General features: G+C 41.3%; 1 protein-coding gene across 4 annotated transcripts in view; it reads right to left on the bottom strand.

The window, feature by feature from the left end:
- Otud7a (OTU deubiquitinase 7A) overlaps window positions 1–20842 on the bottom strand; it is a 302969-nt gene that overhangs the window by 88277 nt on the left and 193850 nt on the right. For all 4 annotated transcript variants that reach the window (XM_029480172.1, XM_029480170.1, XM_029480173.1 and 1 more), the window contains 2 exons: window positions 11030–11123; window positions 9730–9884 (listed from right to left, as the gene is read on the bottom strand). In XM_029480172.1, the coding sequence (XP_029336032.1) occupies window positions 9730–9880 (151 nt within the window). In that variant the 5' untranslated portion in view covers window positions 9881–9884; window positions 11030–11123. The remainder of the gene's footprint in view (window positions 1–9729; window positions 9885–11029; window positions 11124–20842) is intronic.

The raw sequence follows: 20842 nt of genomic DNA, 5'->3' as shown, positions 1-20842 counted from the left end.
ACCAAACAAACAACAACAAAAAAAGAAAGCTGAATTGGCTTCTCCTGTAACCTGCTTAAGGGCCACATGTCCCACTTGCCTTTCTGTGTCCCGTTCTGCATACATCCCTCAGTTAGGGAGGCTCAACTTGTCCACTCACCCCATCTACACCTGCCAGATCCCCATAACCCACGACTCTAGCTGAGGAGTTTAGACTTCCCTCATTGCCCCTACTACCCCACCTACCCCACAGATCCCCATTGCATATATTTGGCCCTTTCTTTGGGTAGACACAAGATTCCCAATGCTAACTATACCTACCTCTTCAACCCAAGAACCAGTCCTCTCCAGGGAGGGGCACTAGACCCAAACAACAACTCTATCCACCTCTGTAAGCTGCTACCTAATGACCATATACTTTTCTTGCCTTTTTGCACCCTTCTGTACATGAATCCCTTTGGTAGGGAAGCCTGACTTGTGTCACTAGCTGAGGAGTATCCTTGCTCTCATCTCTAGCCCAGGACATACTCCAACAACTCCACCCATTTCTGTGACTCACCTAAGGACCCGAGTCCCACACTTGCCTTTCAGGTGAAAAAAAAATCCCATATTTATATAGGTAACTGCCAGTACCCATGTGCTCATCTTTCTGAAGACTGATTCTGATAATCCTCTAACTCTAGAAAATCTGCTCCTGAGCTTACAAATCTCATTTAGCTCAAACTTAGCTGGGTCTACTTCTGAAACCCCATTTGAATATCAACACAGTATTGTTCAAAAACTGAACCCTAAGCCTCATGTAGCCTGACAAGATGGGATAATAGTCAAGAGAATATCAAACACCCATTCAACAAAAGAGAGAGAAAATGTCTCTACTAAAAAACAACACTAACTACCTATGTCTAAGTCCCATTGCAAAAATACAAATATGAATAACCAAAAGAAGCCTCCAACAAAAATTTAAGTCACATAGTAATGTGACTTGAGGAAACTGGCTTAGATAACATACAAGAGGATGATTTCAAAATAGCAATAATCAAAGAACTCAAAGAGGACACGAAGAAATACCAGAAAGAAGTACTGCATTCTGATTTTTAAAATATTTATTTTGTTTTATGTATGTGAGTGCTCTATCTGCACATACACCCATATGCTAGAAGAGGGCATCAGATCTCATTATAGATGGTTGTGAGCCACCATGTGGTTGCTGGGAATTAAACTCAGGACCTCTAGAAGAACAGCCAGTGCTCTTAACTGCAGAGCCATCTCTCCAGCCCCAGTGCATTCTGAATTTTACAGACTGCAAAAGCACTGACAGTTTAATAAAATAATGAAAATAATTCAAGATGTAAAACCAGAATTTAATAAAGAAATAGAATCTCTGAAAAAAAGCCAGAATCAAAACTTGAAATAATGAAAAAAATGGAAATTCAAATAAAAAATGTAGAGAAAAGCTGTAATAATAAATTGGATGAAATTGCACAGAGCATATCATATTTTTAATACAAGGTAGGGGAACTGAATCAATCTGTCAAGAAAATGTCAACTCCTAAACAAATGTCAAATCCAAGAACAAAACATGAAGGAATCTCTGGGACACTATGAGAAGACCAATCCTTTTAATAGTAAGTACAGAGGGAGAAAAGACCCAAGTCAAAGCCACAGTAAATATTCTCAACAAGGCCAATGAAGAAAAGCACCTTGGGGCACCAGGAATGGTAGTTAGTAGGGATAATACTGCTAGCTAAGCAACAGTTTGGTTTCTTCATGTTCCACTGAATAGAAATAAGATGTGTCTCCAGTAATGGGGGTCTTACTGTCAGGTTAAGGAGAATAACCAGAACCATATTGCATTGGCAATAGCTTATGATGCTTGGGGCGGGGGCTGTTTATGGGATTCCTCTCACTGAGGACTGAGTAAGCTGTAAACCAGTATTTGCACAGAGGTTTTACTTGGTGGCATAAGATACCTATTTTGGACATTGCTTCCCCCATTATATGGTGACTTCATTTGCATGCAATTGGAGGAGAAAAGTAATCAGCCATGCCACCTAGGTACAAACGCTGAGACCTGAAACAGTGACCTGATTATAATACAGACTAATACAATAGTGGCACCGATGTAATGGAAGTAACCAGTCAACTTTAAAAAAAATGGACTTAAGGCCCATCCCACCAGGTGGAACCCATACCCGACACTGCCAAAATGGCCAAGAACCTCAGATTTGATAGATCATGGGACACATAGGAAAACATAATACTATTATTCTGCTAAAGGAACATAGCAGTAAAATGACTCCTAATGGCATACTGCTATAACCATAGATCATTGAATCACTCAATCCTCATCAGAGACACTTCTCACAGTAGATGGGAATTAACAGAGGCCCACAACTAGACAATGTGCAGTGAGAGACTTTGGAACACCCAGTCATAAGTCATATCCCTTTATAAAACTCTTCCTCAAGCTCAGGGATCTATTGGGAAGAGGAGGCAGAAAGACTGTAAGAGTCAGAGGTGGTGGATGGCTCCAAAAAAGAGCATCTTCTAAATCCAATGGCAATGACATGCATATGAATTCAGAGACTCCGAAAGCATACAAGACCCACACAGGTCCAATCCAGACAAAATATCACAACTGAGAGGTCGAAGGGCTTATAAAAACCTACCACTAACCACAAAGGTATTTAATTATTAATGATACCTCCTGGGAAAGGGAAAGTTGTTTTCTTATTAATCATATCACTGGGCAGGCCTCATGCTCAGGAGTAATTGGCTAACATGAATTGGGCACCATTTTTAAATTTTTATAATCTTTGTGTGTGTGTGGTTGGTATTTTTGTCTTTTTGCATTTTAAAAAATGTTTTTCAGAGGTGGGGCATGAAGAGGTTAGTGAGTGGGAGGTATGGGAGGTGGAGGGAGAGTCTGGGAGGAATTGGGGAAATGGAAAGAAAATGATCACAATATATTGTCTAAAATTTTTGATTAACATAATAAATTATAAAAACATAGAAGAAAAGCTCCCTAGAGGCCCACCTGCTACCATGTCATATGGCATGGACAGGGGAAGACATCCAGAGGCCCACCAGCTGTGTGGCCTGCCTGTGTCGGAAGCCACAATCATGTGCAACCATGTGTGTGTGAGAGAAGCGGAACGGTTTGAGCATTATGAAAAGAGGTAGGACCAGAGACTCGAGGGTGGAGAGAAGTAGCCCAGTTGTGAGTAACCTGCCCTGCCACTTGAGCCATGTCTGTGTCCATGGCCATGCAGCAGCAGGGGTTTGTGGCTCATCTTAACCACTAAAGACCATGCGGCTGCCCCTGGTCTGGGCTGCCTCCTGGGACCATGTTGATGTCAAAGGGCTGTGCAGAGCCAGGTCTTCCCCTCACTGGTTGAAGCATTTTGGTGAGCTGGCTGTACCCCTCACTGGCTGCTGCACTCGGGAGAGTGGGCCCTGGTGGGGGGAGCATGGGTGAATCAGTCCTAAGAGCATGAACCCCTCTACTCATCTGCTGTGAGGTGGTGAGGGCGAGAGTGGGTGAGCTGGCCCTGCTCCTTACTGGTTACAACACTCAGGAGAATGGGCCCTGCACCTCACCTGGGCAGCACAGTAGAGCTAGCCCTGGTGGCGGGGCTATAGGAAAGCTAGTGGGCTGACCAACTCAGCTACCACCAAGGCCAGTTTTAGGACTTTGAGTTGGCCCAGACCAATATCTGAACTTCTGGAGCTTGTGAAAGGGTAGCCCTGTAGATCCAAAGTTGCAAGATCTCCATGACACAAGGCAAGGATAGGATATCTGAGAGGAATCCTCATTCTGTGTTAATGGTATAGCAGAATCCAGAGGCCCCAAACCAGACCAATGACTCATTGCAATGAACATATGCAGGTAAAGGTATGTGAACAAAAGGGTATACTGTGGGACACACTGTGATACAACAAGATTTCAAAAGATGTTTTGTTTATTTTTGTTTTTTATTTTCTTTTGTGGAGGATGTTGTAAGGATGGAGGCAGATGTGAAAGGGCAAGGATTGGGCTGCATGATACGAAATTCACAAAAAAAATCAATAAAAAGTTAAAAAACAAAAACAGAACAAAAAAATCCCTTCCCATAATCTAAGAAAAGAAATGATTATGAAGATCCAAGAGATGTACTGAACACCAAACAGACAGGATCAGAAAAGAAACTACCCATGTCATATAATAATCAAAATACTAAATATACAGAACAAAGAATATTAAAAGCAACAAGAAAGAAAGAGCAACTCATGTACAGGGCCATCAATATCCCAAGGGACTTCAACAGAGAGCATGAAAGCCAGAAAGAACCAGACCAGCATTTAACAAGTTATAAAAGACTACAGATGCCAGCCCAGCAAAACCATTAGTCATAATTGAAGAAGAAAGGAAAAATTTTCATGATAAAACAGATTCAAGGAATTTGTGACTACTAAGCTGGCTTTAGAGAGACTATTGGAAGGAACACTTAGGTCTGAAGAGATTGTGAAACATACACATACACAAGACAGACAGGACAAGGAATGAATCAATTCCAGAACACTGAATCAAGAGAGGTCTAATGGAACTCCATAAAAGCAACAAAATTACAGGAATTAACATACACTGTTGAGTAATAACTCCTAATATTAACAGTCTCACCAGTCCTAATGAAGAGGCAAAGACTATCAGACTGCATTAGAAAATGGGATCCGTCTTTTTGCTGCCTTCAACAAACACACCTCATGTCCAACTACACATACCACTTTAGGGAAAAAAGGACAGATAAGGGTATTCCAAGCAAACAGAACAAGAAAACTAGTACCTGAAATCATTATAATATTCAACAAAATTGCCTTCAAACCAAAACTAACAAGAAGAGGTAAAGATGGCCGTTATGTCCTAATAAAAGAAAAAATTCAAGAATAGTGTATTATAATCCTAAACACATATACACGTGCACGAAATTTTATTTGAGAAACACTATTAGACTTAAAACCACAGATCAACCCCAATAAAGTGATAGTGTATGAGCTCAATACCCAATTATCACCAATAGTCAGATCTTCTGAAAAGAATGCAGTTAAATGACATCACAAATCAAATGGACCTAACTTATCTACAGAATATTCCACTGAAACACTGACAAATACATATTTTCTCGGCAACCCATGCAGCTTTTTCCAAAGCAAACAATTTACACAAGATAAATCTATACAAATATAAAAGAATTAAGATTATATCCTGCATTCTATCTTAGAACTATTTATTAAAGATTGATAAAAGATAAAGATAAAAGGAAAGGAAGAACGTGCATAAATTCATGGAAGCTCTACAACACACTAATAAGATCAAAGTCAGGTGAAAGGAGAAATCAAGAAGGAATTGTAAAATTCCTATTACTGAATAGGAATGAAAATAAGACATACCAAGATCCATGGGGCACAGTGAAAGCGGTCATAAGAGAAGAGCATATACGCCTACATCAAAAACCTCTTGAGGTCTAGAGTTAATGATGCACCCAAAGGCCCTAGAAAAACAAGAATAATATCCCAAAAAAGTATGTGGGAAGAGATAATCAAAATATGGACTGAAATGAATAGAAATGAAGAAAAATACAAAACCAAAACAACAACAAAAGCATAAAACAATGAAGCTAAGTGTTAGTATTTTGAAGTGATTGGTAAGATTTACAAATTAACCAAACCAGTCAAAAGAAAAAGAGAAGAAATCAAAAGTAATAAAATTAGAGGTGAAAACTGAGATATTATGACAGAAACTGATGAAATTCAGAATCATAAGGACATCCTTTAAAAAAATCATATTCCAGCAGACTGCAAACTCTAAAAGAAATGGATGGATTTCTAGACAGTTATAACCTACCAAAGTTAAGTCAATATGAAGTAAGTAATTTAAGTAGACCAGAACACCCAGTGAAATAGAAGTAGCAATTAAAAATCTCCCAGTTGAGAAAAGCCCAGGCCAGATGGATTCAGTGCAGAATTCTGCCAGCCTTTAAAGAAGAACTAACATCAAATGTTCTTCAAGAGATTCTGAAAAATGGATAAGGAAGGCACATCCCCAAAGTCCTTCCAGAGTCCTACTCTGAAACCCAAATCAGAGAAGACTCAATTGAAAAAAGAGAAAAATTATAGGTCAATATCTTTGATGAATATAGACACAACATTTCTCAATAAAATAGGTGTTTACTGGTCGCTCTTTGTGGCTTGTCCAGCTTGCTTTTGTTTACGCACCAGGACAATCTGCCTGGGGACAGCACTACCCACAGTGGTTTGGGCCCTTCCACACCAATCATTAACTCAAGGAAATTCCCACAGCCTTGCCTACAGGGCAATCTGAGGGTGACATGTCCTTAATGAAGGCTCCCTTTTCTCAGGGGACGAAAGAACTATTAAATACATAAGGGTATCATTAGAAACAATTTAGTCCAAACAATGGTCAGAGAAAAAAAAAAGGCCGGAGAAAGTAAATTAAGAAAGCCTGACTACTATATCAAGCAAAGCTTTCAATCACCACAGATGAAGAAAATAAGATAATCCATGCTAAAGCCAAATTTAAATAATAACTATCTGCAAACCCATCCCTAAAGAAGGTGCTAGAAGGAAAACTCCAACCCAAAGAGGAGGTGGAAAGCACATAAGAGCCAGAGCAGATGGAGGGCTCCAGGAGGACATGCCCCTCTCCAGGAGAACACGCCCCTCTCCAGGAGAACACGCCCCTCTCCAGGAGGACACGCCCCGCTCCAGGAGAACACAGCCCTCTCCAGGAGGACACGCCCCACTCCAGGAGAACACAGCCCTCTCCAGGAGAACACGCCCCTCTCCAGGAGAACACAGCCCTCTCCAGGAGAACACGCCCCTCTCCAGGAGAACACCCCTCTCCAGGAGAACACCCCTCTCCTGGAGAACACGCCCCTCTCCAGGAGAACACCCCTCTCCAGGAGAACACAGCCCTCTCCAGGAGAACACAGCCCTCTCCAGGAGAACTTGTCCCCCTGAATCAGCTAAGCAAGGTGCATATGACTTCGCGGAGACTGAAGCAGCAAGCACAGGGCCCCCAGGGTCTACATCAGGTCCTTTGTGGATATATAATAGCTTTTAGCTTAATCCTTTTATAACATCCCTGACTATGAGAATGACTGGGTTCTGATTCTTGGGCCTGCTCTTGGGACTCTTTCATTTTGTTTGGTTGCTGTGTCTAAAGTGATGGCTTTTGCTTTATCTTATATTTTATTTTGTCATGTGAGAAACGGAGTGGATCTTAGAAGCCTGTTCTTTTCTAATGACAGACAGAAAGGGAGTGGATCTGGAGGGGAGGAGAGGTCCATGGGAGGATACTGTGTGTAGAAGATACTCTTCATTGCTTTCCCCATCCTATCTCACCTCAAGATTATGGCTTGCAGGCTGCTCGCTCACAGACGATGCTCCTTCTGAGATTAGCCAAACCTATGTCATTGACCCAGTTATACATAATAAACCTACCTCTTGTTTACCTATATATAATAACTCTACCTTTCTATTTAACTATACATAAAAAATGTATTGAGCTTCCAGGATGCTGAGGTTTGTCCAGCAGAGAGTTCAGACCACCCCATGACAGCTTTCTCTCTGTCTTTTCTTTATTCCCTTGATGGCCAGGCAGGTCAGTTAAGCACTGGACTAGGCATGGCGTGAAATGTTAGTTCTGAAAGATCAAATAGCAGGAGTCCATGATCTCAACAGCTCTCTGGAAACAGAAAAGCCAGCTGTGTGGACAGCACTATGGCTACCTCAGGAACTGGCTGGGGCCTAGTCCTTGAAGGTGGGGCAGCAGTCTGTGTCTGACAGTAGGAACACTCACAGAATCCAACCATATGCTAAAATGCATAGATTAGTACAGAAAATACAGTTTTTATGTACCTTAATTTAAAAAAAATGAAGAAAACCAGAAAAGGGATAATAGTGCTTAGACTCCGTGTAAGAGGAAACAAGGGACATGAGATGAAGACACTGGCTACGGCTGCATGAGCCACCTGCACAGATTCTGGGGCACCTTTTCTCGGCCACCATCATCCTGAACAGGTAAGTTGGGGTCAACTTAGTTAAAAACCTCTCCCCCCAAAACCTCTAAGGATAAAGGGATAAAATAAATGACCACTCTCACATGATAGGCAGTGGAGTCTGACATGGACCAGCGCTATAGTACCCTCCTGCCCATTTCTAGGCAGATCCTAACAGCGGTAGGGATCTACAGGAGACTGATTTCACATGACATGAGGACAGGGCAGCCAGGACTACATTTTTACTCACATACATTGCTGAAATCATGAGCTAGGCTAAAATTATGAGAGGCTGAGAGGACTTTCAGACCCTGTATGGTAGTTGAATAGGTATGGCCCCCAAAGACTCATGTGTTTGAATACTTTGCCCATAGCAAGTGATACTATTAGGAGGCATGACCTATTAGTAGGTGTGGTCATGTTGGAGGAAATATGTCACTGTGGGGGCGGGTTTTGAGGTCTCCTATGCTCAAGCTATGCCAGTGTGGCACACAGTCTCCTGCTATCTGCATATCAAGATGTAGAAGTCTCAGCTCCCTCTCTAGCACCATATCTGCGGTGCTTCCTTTCATGATCATACTGGACTAGACCTCTGAAACTGTAGGCCAGACTCAATTAAACACTTTTTTTTGTTTTTTGTTTTTTGTTTTTTTCGAGACAGGGTTTCTCTGTATAGCCCTGGCTGTCCTGGAACTCACTTTGTAGACCAGGCTGGCNTCGANCTCAGAAANCCGCCTGCCTCTGCCTCCCGAGTGCTGGGATTAAAGGCGTGCGCCACCACGCCCGGCAAACACTTTCTTTTTAAGTTTCCTCCATCAGGATGTCTCTTCCCAGCAATAAAACTGGAAGACACCATGCATGAGGATGCCCTTGGTGCTCCAACAAGAACGTCCAACTTTCAGTGGCTACCTTTGTTCATGAAGACGCCTAGTAATTCAGTTTTCTCTAAATGACCTTGAGAATCACTGTGACTTATGCTGCTTGATGGCTCCCAAGTCCACAAACTGCAGGGCATGCATCCAAGACAGATCAGTCTTGAAAACACAGTGCCCCTCCTCCCCATGCTTGAATGTCCTGAGTGCCCATGACCAGCTTTTCATTTTCCTTGCTTCAACAGCATCATAACTCAGAAGGAAGAACCGAGGTTAACTCTGGTCTGATGAGCATGGCTGAATAGGGCTGCAGAAATATCCCATGTACACCAGACACAATTTTTCATGTCACAAAAGCTTTACTTAAAAGCCTCAAGGTGCATTTGATTTCCTGGCTACTACATGGTTCTTTCACTGATAACTTTGACCTAAGATATTGGTGTCTCATGTTGTGCTAAGACAAAGATATGAAGAGACAGTTTCCATGGGAACCATCTTCTTGAATGTTGTCGAATTTCTAGTTCATTGAGTATATTGTCCTTAAAAATGATTGTTAGTTAGAATAATCCTCCTGACGCATTTGCTGACACAATCTTCTCTGTGTGCACAGTCACAGCTCATAATCCATGTCCTACCCTAAATACTGGCAAGCAGAGTAAAGAATTCCATCCCCAACATAAACACTTCATTTTGCTTCAAAAGTGGTCAAATGCTGCCCAAGTGACACCTTTGTCAGACAATGAAGACCTTCTTATCTTCTCTGTCTGTTGAAAGATGTCCAAGTCTGAGTGGGTGGTTTGGGGACAATGAGGTCTACATACCTTCCAGCAGATCTCTGGCCAGACCAGGTTCTGCCCCCGTGGACCGAACAAAGTCTGACAGGACTGCGTCCATATCAAGCGTCATAGGATCATGTAGAAGTGCTGCCCAGCACTCAGCCGAGGGCGGGTTTGGAAGCAGGCTAGAGACCATCCATCTGCAGGAAACAAGAGAAGGGTATCTCACCATGCAATGGACCAGAGGGGTGTGTAAGTGCGAGCTGGAGAGAGAACGTGCACACACACACACACACACACACACACACACACACACACACTCACACTCACACACACACACACACACAAACACACACACCTCAGAGGCCTAGTAGGCAGAAGAAATCCCTACCACCTTTGTTGTCCAGTTGTAAATCAGATTCTGAATAATTCTCTTCTTTTACACACAAGATGTTATATCATTAAAGTCAAACTAAAGCATCAATCCTCTGCAGCACTGTGAGATGGGGCACCGGGATCTGACTCTCTGTTTTCTAGTATGTAGAAGGCTAATTTGTTGGCTATTATGAGAGCCTCTCAGTTCAGTTCTGGCTGACTGGAATTCAATACTTATTCATGATGACTGCTAAAATGTCTGCTGCCTCCTTGAGTCTTCACACTCACAGTGACAACACCACTGTACTCATAGGATGTTGGATATTCTGAGCACAGCAGCTGTAGGCAGGTGTGGGGTTTGGGAGGGCAACATGGGTGTTTGAAACAGCTAGAGAAAGCAGTCCTTGGGTGTGTATCACCTGGAGGAAGCAGCTTTGGAGCTACTTGGGTTCCCAGTGAGGGCTGATAAAACAGAGGCCAAATGTAGCCCTCTGTTTTTACAGATAAAGTTTTATTGGAGGTCAGCCACAAGCACATGAATGAGTTGAGTAGCAGAGAGTGTGAATCCCCAGACTTACAGTTATCACTAGGTGGGGTTTATGGGAAGTTCACTGATGCCAGGACAGATGGTGCACAGTTTTATACTATCAAGTATGTGGTTATTTTTACACACTACATAGTATTATTGATAAATACCTTTTGATCCTCTTCCTATAATAATAGAGTGGGAGTTTTCAGTGAGCAGGTTTTGCATCTTTGGAGCTAGGTACACTGGCCTTATGTGGCTGGCTATAACAGGGTGTTCACTGCTGTGAGAAGGGAAACTCCTTTGTCCAGGATGTGGGGACTAAGGTCTCAGGCAGGAGTCCATACTCTCAGACTTAGCCATATGTTCTGTCTTATCTACATGTGGCTGTTAGTTGGGAGTACATTTTGGTTGGTGTGACTAAACATGAAGAAATGGTTGGACCTGATGTATGTGGCACCAGTTAGGAGACTCCTTCTTCCTTCGCCTCATGCAGTGCAGCTTCAGCCGCAATGGTCTCCTCTTCTGTCACTGCCACCTGGGGATAAATGAGAGCATAAGAGCATGGTCTCTCCTCTCCTGTGCTTTGTTCTTTGTCAAAGGAATCTGCATTTAAGGTGAGGCCAGTTGCTACCACAGGCACTTCCTGGACAGCTGATCACCAGCTCCCACAAGTGGATGCTGGCAGAAAAGAATGGTCTTGACTCACTTTGGCAAGCACTTGGGATCACATTCACAGGATAAAAACATTGTAAACCTTGCTAGTGATTACTGGTCAATACACTTGATCGGAGCTACCATTGTAGCCACATAGTGCAGTGACATTGGCTGCAGCAATCCGCTTTCACCTGCAGAACATTTCATCTTCCTAAATGGGAACCGGCCCCACTAAACACCAGCTCCCAATTACTACTTCTCTCAGAACGTGGCGACTTTCACTTTACTACCTACCTCTATGAATTTGACTGGTTACTCCTATAAGTAAACTCTCATAGTATTTGGCTTTTTGTGATTAGCTTATTTCGCTTAGTAGAAGTTCATAAAAGTTCGTGTACATTGTAGACTGTCAGAATTTGAAGGTAACTTCAGATGTAAGACTTGGAGGAGCTAAGTTGTGTATGGCCTCCGAGTCTTCTCCTTATGGATTATTTTTCATCATATGGTGAAAACACAAGGGAAGAATGCAAGCAATAGTCACACCCAGTTGTGATGCCTAAGAACCACAACTATTACCAGCGTATTATGACATCCCTAACATGCAATAGTGGGACGTATATTTTGGTGGTAACCAACAGCTATGCAATAAGATTTAAGGCCATCTCAATAGGAGGGAGTTGTTGCCTGATACCGTAAACCTAGATGACTAACCATGGCTGCTGAGGCCACAGAATATAGAGAGAACTCACTACTGCCAGTTTCCACTTTCCCAAACAGGTTTAGTCCCTAACTGCTGAATACTTATACTTACCCACAGATAAACGTAGCTTTCATCTCTCATAAAAAAAGCTTCTCTCTGCAGCAGATGGAGACCGTTATAGACACTAGCAACTGCCCAAAATGCAGAGAACAACTGACCACAGTGTGCCCAGTCCCAGTGAATATATTCCCAACAGAATGATGAAAATTCCACTTGGCCTTCATCGTAGGCTTGAAAGCCATTTTATAGTTAAGACAAACTACATTCATTCCTGTTTATGATTAAATTTGTTTCTCAATGGTTGGGCTATGCTCTACCTGTAACCTTAACTACAAAGGGTTCTGTACGGTCCACTCCAGGAAATGGCAACCAGGCCTTTGTTTCAAAAGGTTATTATGATCACATTGTTATAACTGCTTGTTCTGACTACTTTGCAACTATGTCTTTGTTTCGGGAGGTTGTTATAACTATGCTTAAGCTCTGCTTCAGTAATGTTGCCTATTGCCTGACAATCCTCCCCTTACTCCTGAACTACAAAACCATCTTACCCATGTCCAGTGCTGAACTCTTGGGCCCTGCCATTCAGAGAGACAATCCTTGTACACACATTAAAAAACATGCTTTAATTAATTGCTTGCTTTAGTTCATTTGGCCATGATTTGGGTCAGTGGTCTTTTCTCTTACATCTATGGGATTAACAAGAACCACTAATATTACAACTCATGGATTCTGGTGAAAGAGGGGGAAGAAAGACTGCAGAACCAGAAGATCAGGACTTCTGTTGTGAGATAGTGCCTTCTAAACATGACAGGAAAGCTTTACCCATGAAATCTCAACAATATAGTTGCTCAAACAAGACCAGCCAACAACAATACCAGTTGACATGACAAAGCAGATTGAGAAAATCTCACAAAGGTCCTCCTCTAAATGAAGAAGTACAGGCATTTAATGCCTTCTGAGGGAGAAAGAATCAGTTGTTCCCCAGTAAGAGTCCAAAAACCAAGTGGCCAGCCCTAAAAAGATATACATTTGAGCAACCTAAGTGAATATAGTAGGTTGTATGTACATATTTATTCATTTATATATTTATACACATAATGCATAGTATATTTAATATATGAAATAAAACAAAAGAGGGCATGAATTTGAGTGTGGCATGGAAGGGTTGAGTGTGGGGTAGGGCCATTATATGAATACAGTACACATACATGAAAATTTTAAAAAATAAATGAGTATATATATACCAATGAACAAAAGAGGACCATTTTCAATGCAGGCATGAGCCTTTGACTCTGGAGGGTGGCAGGTGTTGGACTTCATCCAGAATTTCTGACTGATGCTGGGAGGCATGTTAGGGACTTATACACCTGCTACTGCAGAAATATGTTCAGAGACTGCTACCTTCAGGTGAGGGTTGGCCAAATTAGTGGGAGCAGGGCTCATGTAGATCTCCCTAATGATATTACCCACAGAGTGCAGGGAGGGAACGACTACGGAAGTCTGGAGTGGAGCTTGGTTTCAGGTTCAAGTAAAGGTCCCAGGGTGGAGCACAGGCTGGGGCCAATGGCTCACCAGTGGTGAACTTTCACTGTATCTAAACTGCCTGATTTGGGCAAGTGAGTGGCTCCCTAGAACCTTGCTCTCTTGATCTGAAAAATGAGACTAAGAACAACCCTGCCTCTCAAAATTGCTGAAAAGACAAAAGAAAATGATGTTTAATGAACACAGAATTGAAACAAATAGCTGTCTAGTATTAGGGATCTGCTCTATAACTGATGTATTCACACATCCATTCTATGAAGAGTAACATCAACAAGGGTCACATATGTTTCAGTCCATCCCACTCCACAATAGAGGAGCCCGTTGTAGTGAGAGGCTCACAGGTGCACAGATGACATTGGTAGCTACATTGGCTGGTTTTGTGTGTCAACTTGATACAAGCTGGAGTTATCACAGAGAAAGGAGCCTCCTCTGAGGAAATGCCTCCATGAGTTCCAGCTGAAAGGCATTTCTCAATTAGTGATCAAGGGTGGGAGGGCCCACTGTGGGTGGTGCCATCCCTGGGCTTGTAGTCTTAGGTTCTAGAAGAAAGCAAGCTGAGCAAGCCAGGGGAAGCAAGTCAGTAAGTAACATCCCTCCATGGCCTCTGCATCAGCTCCTGCTTCCTGACCTGTTTGAGTTCCAGTCCTGATTTCCTTTGGTGATAAACAGCAATGTGGAAGTGTTAGCTGAATAAACCCTTTCATCTCCAGCTTTCTTCTTGGTCATGATGGTTTTTGCAGGAATAGAAACCCTGACTAAGAAAATAGGATACATGGCACCTCAGCTCAAATGGTGACATTTCTCTTTAAGTCATCTGCCTGTTCCATCCCTGTGACTTGGGACAAGTTCAGTGACACAGACTTCTGTGCATGCAGCTAAAAATGACAACTTGAGTTTGATCCCTGGGAACTGACTTTCTCTACATTGTCCTCTGACCTCCACACACATCTCATATAACATTTGTACACACAGACAGACAGACAGACAGACACACACACACAATGTAACTAAAGCATGTTTTTCAATGAAAAGATTTAATATGCATACAAGCAGACAAAAGAATATATGATAAATACCAATGGACCACTGAGTTATGGAAGTAATTTATAGCTAATCTTATTTTTTCCATTTGTCCAACCATATCACTTTTGACATCATTTTGAAAAAGAAAAACTTTTAGCATTCCTTCATCCACAAGTAGATAAGTATTTTTCTAAAAGACTCTAAAGCATAACCACAGTATTATTATCCCACCTAGAAATTAACAATCCATTTTCAAGGCAATTAATATCTAGAAGGTAGAAAACTGTCAGCGTCTGACCAGAACCTCTGGGACACAGCCTAGAGAGTTCTCTGAGGGAGGTTCACAGACATAAATACTCACATTAAAAAATCAGAAATATCTCAAATAAATAATCTAATCATGTAACTCAAGGTCCTAGAAATATAAGAGAAGCAAAATGCAAAGCTGTAGATGAAAAAAATAAAGACTAAAGAAGAAATTATGAAACAGATGAAAAGAACAATACAAAGAATCAAAGAGTTCTTTGAAAAAGTTGTAAGTATGACTGACAAATCTTAGCTACACTAACCAAAAAGAAAGAGAAAGAAAACATAAAGTAATTAAATCATAGACAAAAACAGAGTTGTTCTGATGAAACCTAGAGGCTGATAGAGAACACTTTGAAAACATATTCCCAAAAGACAGAAAACCTAGAAGAAATGGATAAATTCTTTAACACATATAATCTATTTAGATTGGATCAAAGAGACAGAATCAACTTAAACCCATAACAAGCAAGGACACTAAAGCAAAAACAAAACCAAACAAAGCATTAATTTAAAGCTTTCCCACAAAGCCTGGGACCCGACAGATTCACTCCTGAATCTTACTGCGGAAGACAGGACACAAAACAGAAAGAAACACTGCCAAAGTCAGTCTACAGAGCTAGTGTTAGCCTTACAAAACCCAAAGAAAAACCCGTCAGGAAAAAAACAAAAACAAAACAAAAAACCCAACAACAACAAAAAACCCAAAGACTACAAACCAATTTAGCTGATTAACTAATATAGAAGCAAAGTTTTTCAATAGGTACTTGCAAAACTTAATAAACCATTAGGAAGATAACAGACAACGATCAAGTAGGCTTCAGTCTAGGAATGAGAAGTGGGTTCAACATACTCGCACCAACAAATTTTAATATACTACATAAAGAGATCTAAGGAGAGAATTCACATGAAATCACACGCAGAAAAGAAATTTCTCAAGGTTTAACATCCTTCCATGATAAACATTCTTAATAAACAAGGTGTAGAAAGAACAAATATCAACAGAATAAAGCCTACATGTGACAGTCCTCTGGCCAACATTTACTAAATAAGGAAAAGCTGAGAGCACTGCTGAAGGTTAGGATGAGACCCCAGTGCCACTCCCCATTCTTATTCAGCTCAGTGCTCAGTCTTAGCTTAGAGCAATTAAAGAAACAACAGGGGTAAGGAATAAGAAGGAAGAAGTCCCAGGCTTCATATTTACATATGACATGACACTATGCTGAGAGGTCCAAGGAATCTAGAGGCCATCAAACTCTCAGATCAGATAAGCACATCCTGTGAAGTAGCTGATGCAAACCCTACGTACAAAAGTAGCTTTTCTAATCAGCAGCAACAAATTGCCAACACAGAAATCGGGAAAAACATCTCCTTCATATGAACTTCAAAAATTCCAAGGAATAACTCTAACCAAGGAGGTGAAAAAAATCTCTACAATGACAACTTTAAGACTTTGAAAAATAATAAACAGAATGACATACCAGACACTGGAAAAACCTTCCATGCTCATGGATTAGCAGAGCTGATATTCTAAAAATGGCAATATTGCTTCTCAAATCACCATCCTGCAGACAGGCATGGGACAGGTGATGAAGTTGTTGAGCAATATCTACAGTGTGTAAGGGACTCAGGGTGGCGCTTAAAAGATCTCCAAAACTGATGGGAAAGAATTCCAGGAAATTTCCATGGCCACAGCAATAGAATTTGCTATAATGGAATTCAATGGCTTTCATGAGAAACTGATATGATATCCCTATAAATAATATTATTGTGGGTGGCTTAATACTTTCTCATTCTGGGAACCAGTGAACGAACAAGGCTGTGAGACGCTCATGAAGTAGAAACTTGCCTATATAATTTGTAGTTCTCCTTCCTGTTACTCTTTTAACATGTTTTCTATTTCTAAATTAAAATATTTTAAAAATAAGCACACTTTTCTATAACAAAAGTGGCAATATTATAAAAAGTGGTATAGAGATCAATGTAGTTCTATCAAAATTCTAATAATTGTTTGTTATCATATAACTATAAAATTAATAAAATTCATATGAAAATATAAAAGCCAAAAAAGAAATGTGCTGGTTACCATAATATCTGGCTTTAAATTATACTATAGGGCAACAGTGACAAAGATAGCCTTGGTTCTGGTATAAAAACAGGGAAGTGAAAGAGAAGTCCCAGAAATATACTGAGGCAGTTATAGCGCCCTACTTTCTGACACAGGTGTTAAAAAATATATATACTAGCAAAAGGGAATCTTCAACAAGTAGGCTGGGAAAATTCTGTATTCATATGCAAAAGAATAAAATCTGATCCCTATCTCTCAGTTGCACAGAAACAATTTCCAAACAGATCAGAAACCTGAACATATTGTAGCTACTAGAGGAAAACACAGGGAAAATACTGCAAGATACAGACATAGCAAGGGCCTCCTGCAAAAGTCTCCATCAGTCCTGGAAATAACCTCATGATCATTCACAAATGGAATCGCATGGTATCAGATGGAATCAGCAGAGTGAGACAGCCACAGACGGGGAAAAACACTGTTATCTATATTGCACACATATGGTTAATATGAAGACGTATTAAGAACTTCATAGTCAAACATAAAAAATTCCTAAATCTTCCAATTGATAAATGGGCTTACAAATGGAGAAGACTATTTTCAAAAGCAAAATGCACAAGTGGCCCAAATAAATATTTTTCAAAGTGTTCAACATCTTTAGCCACCAGGGAAATGCAAACTGAAAATACTTTGGGATTCCATCTCACCCCAGTCACTGTGGCTGTCATCAAGAAAATAAGTCTTCGTTTCTCAGGCCTTCCTTGTTTAGCTTCTTTGGGTCTGTGGAGTGTAACATGGTACCTGTATTTTATGGCTAATATCCACTAATACGTGACTACATACCATACATATCCTTTTAGGACTGGGTTACCTCACTCAGGATGATATTCTCCAGGTCCATCCATTTGCCTGCAAAATTCATGATGTCTTTATATTTAATAGCTGAATAGTATTCATTCCATTGTGCAGACATACCACATTTTCTCTATTCATTCTTCAGTTGAGAGACATCTAGGTTGTTTCCAGTTTCTGGCTATTACAAACGAAGCTGCTATGAACATAGTTGAGCAGATGTCTTTTTGGTATATTGGAGCATCTTTTGGGTATATACCCAGGAGTGGTATAGTTGGGTCTTGATGTAGAAATATTCCCAGTTTCCTCAGACACCACCAAATTGATTTCCAAAGTGGTTGTACAAGTTTGAAGTCCCACCAACAATGAAGAAGTGTTCCCCTTGCTCCACATCCTTACCAGCATGTGCTGTTTCTTGAGTTTTTGACTTTAGCCATTTTGGTGGATATTCAATGGAACTTCATAGTTGTTTTGATTTGCTTTTCCCTGATGACTAAGGATGACTGACACAGGGGTGGAGAGGGTAAGGAGGTTTGGGAAATCTCCAGGACAAGACAGAGACCTGGGATAAAGGAAGTACCCAAGAATCAATGGAGGTTATCTTAGCTGTGACTCACTACATTGGGGATATGGAATCCAAAGTGGCAACCTCCTGGAGCCAGGCAGAAACCCCAGTGGAGTGAAAGAGACACCAACTCATCATCAAACCTTTCAACCCAAAATATATCTTGTCTACAAGAAATTCAGACATTGGGGATGGAGCAGATATTAAGGCAATGGTCAACCAATAACTGGCCCAACATGAGACCCATTCCATGGGCAAGCACCAGTCCCCAACACTATTAATGATACTATGTTATGCTTGCAGACAGGACCATGTTGTCCTGAGAGGCTCCATCACTGCTGACTCAGACAGATACAGACACCCACAGCCAAACAGTGGATGGTACTTGGAGACTCTTATGGAAGAATAAGAGGAAGGATTGCGGGCCCAAAGGGCATAGGGACTCCACAGAAAACTATCAGAGTCAACTAGCCTGGACCCTTGGGGCTCTCAGAGTCTAAACCACCAACCAAAGAACATACACAGGCTGAACCTAGGCCTCCCTGCTCATGTAGCAGATGTGCAGCTTGATCTTCATGTTTGGTCTCAAACAACTGGAACAGGGGCTATCTCAAAAGGTGTTGCCTGTATGTGGGCTTCCTTGTCTGGCCTCAGTGGGAGAGGAAGCACCTAGCCATGCAGAGACTTGAAGTGCCAGGATTTGGGGAATATCCAGGAGGGGGCCCACCCACTTAAAGAAAAAGGGGAGGAGGAATGGGGGGAGGATTATGCAAGGGGGTGACCTGGAGGGGGGTAGTGAGTAGGGTATAAGGTGAATAATTAAAAAATAATTTAATAAAAAAGAAAGAAAACAAGTAATGGCGAATGCTAGAGATAATGTGGGAAAGGGAAGTCAGTAGTTGGGTATGTAAAATGCTATAGTCACTATAAAAATCTGTGTTGAGATTTCTCAACTAGAACTACCATGTGATCTAGCTGGGATACCATGTGATACCACTCCCATGAACACACTCAAGTTTTAGGTAATATCACAGATACTTGCATATTTATATTTATTGCTTCAGTGCTCATTAACAGTAGGAAATGAAATCAGCCTAAATATCTACCAATATCTGAATAAGTAACATGTCATACTTACACACAGTGGAATCTCAATCAGCGTAAAGACAAACAAAATCATGTCATTTGCAGGAGAATGGGTGTGACTGGAGATTTTTATATTCATCAAACTAATTCAGACCAGAAAGACCAATACCACAGATTCTTTCATATATAGATCCTAGATATGTGTGTGTGTTATAAGTTATAAGTGAGACCATGAGAGCGTAGACCGATGTCTTAGTGAGAGAGGTTGGAAAGAGTCATTTATGTAATGGAGGCTATTGTGAGGTGGACCAACGAAAACAAAGTGGCATGGAAATACCATAAGGAAACCCATTACTTTGTAGCTAATTAAGACACTAATAATTAAAAATACCCAGAGTGGGCAAATTCCCAGTGATTTTAAGTGTTACAATAGCTTTCCAACGTGCTTGAGCCAGGATTGGAGAATGAGTGATGGGCTGGGATTGGTTTGACTAATTTTAACTTGTAAGTTTTAGTCTATCTTTTTTCTTTTGGTTTGTTGGGGAAAGAAAACCTAATAAATTCCTAGAGAGTTTCACATTTCTTGATTGTTCTTAATGTGCCCGGTGGCCTTAGCGCTTCCTGCAAGTTAGCAATTGGTTACAAAGACTGTCAGATACACATTCAATCTGTGTATGTTTTGGTGTTGTCTTTTCCTATTAGGGACCTAAATTGTTGAATCCCTAACTTGGGAGCAGCCATTGCCTGGGTCACTGCCTCATATGCCATTCTGTTCCTCAGTTTCCTGTTTGTCGAGCCTGTAATTCTGTCATTCTTTCTTCATGTATCAGCTGGATTGTGTGTGTGTGTGTGTGTGTGTTTGCATGAGTGTGCATTTGTGTTGAGGCCTTGAGTAGATCTTTGGGTATTTTCCTTTGACAGGATTGCTCTATAATTTATATTTTGATACAGTGTCTCTGTGAACCTAGAGTTCAATGACTCAGCCATACTGGCTGGCCAACAAACTTCAGAGCTTTGCCTCTGTCATACCCGCATCATTGGTGAGGTTAAAGGCACACTGCCACATCTGTATTTCTATCTGGGTGCTAGGGATCCAGACTTGGGTCTTCGTGGTTGTGCAGTACAGCAGAGGCTTTACTAAGTCATCTCTCCAGTCTCTTTGCTAGAATTCTTAAAGAGAAACTTCCAGTACCTCTACCATTTGAACATATATGATGGGCTTCAAGCAGGGAAAGCAAGGCCCATGCTGAGCTGCTTTTGCTTCATTTCAATGGCTGAGTGGCTTCGCTGGCTTCCCTCACTGACCACAGTACTTCTGGTTTCCTTTTCTCTTCCTTTCTCCCCCTTCCTTCCTTCCTTCCTTCCTTCCTTCCTTCCTTCCTTCCTTCCTTCCTTCCTTCC

This window comes from Mus caroli, chromosome 7 (genome assembly GCF_900094665.2).
Source record: "Mus caroli chromosome 7, CAROLI_EIJ_v1.1, whole genome shotgun sequence".
NCBI classification, from domain to species: domain Eukaryota; kingdom Metazoa; phylum Chordata; class Mammalia; order Rodentia; family Muridae; genus Mus; species Mus caroli.
The sequence above is the reverse complement of the archived record's forward strand: the minus strand, read 5'-3'. Positions and strand labels throughout refer to the sequence as shown.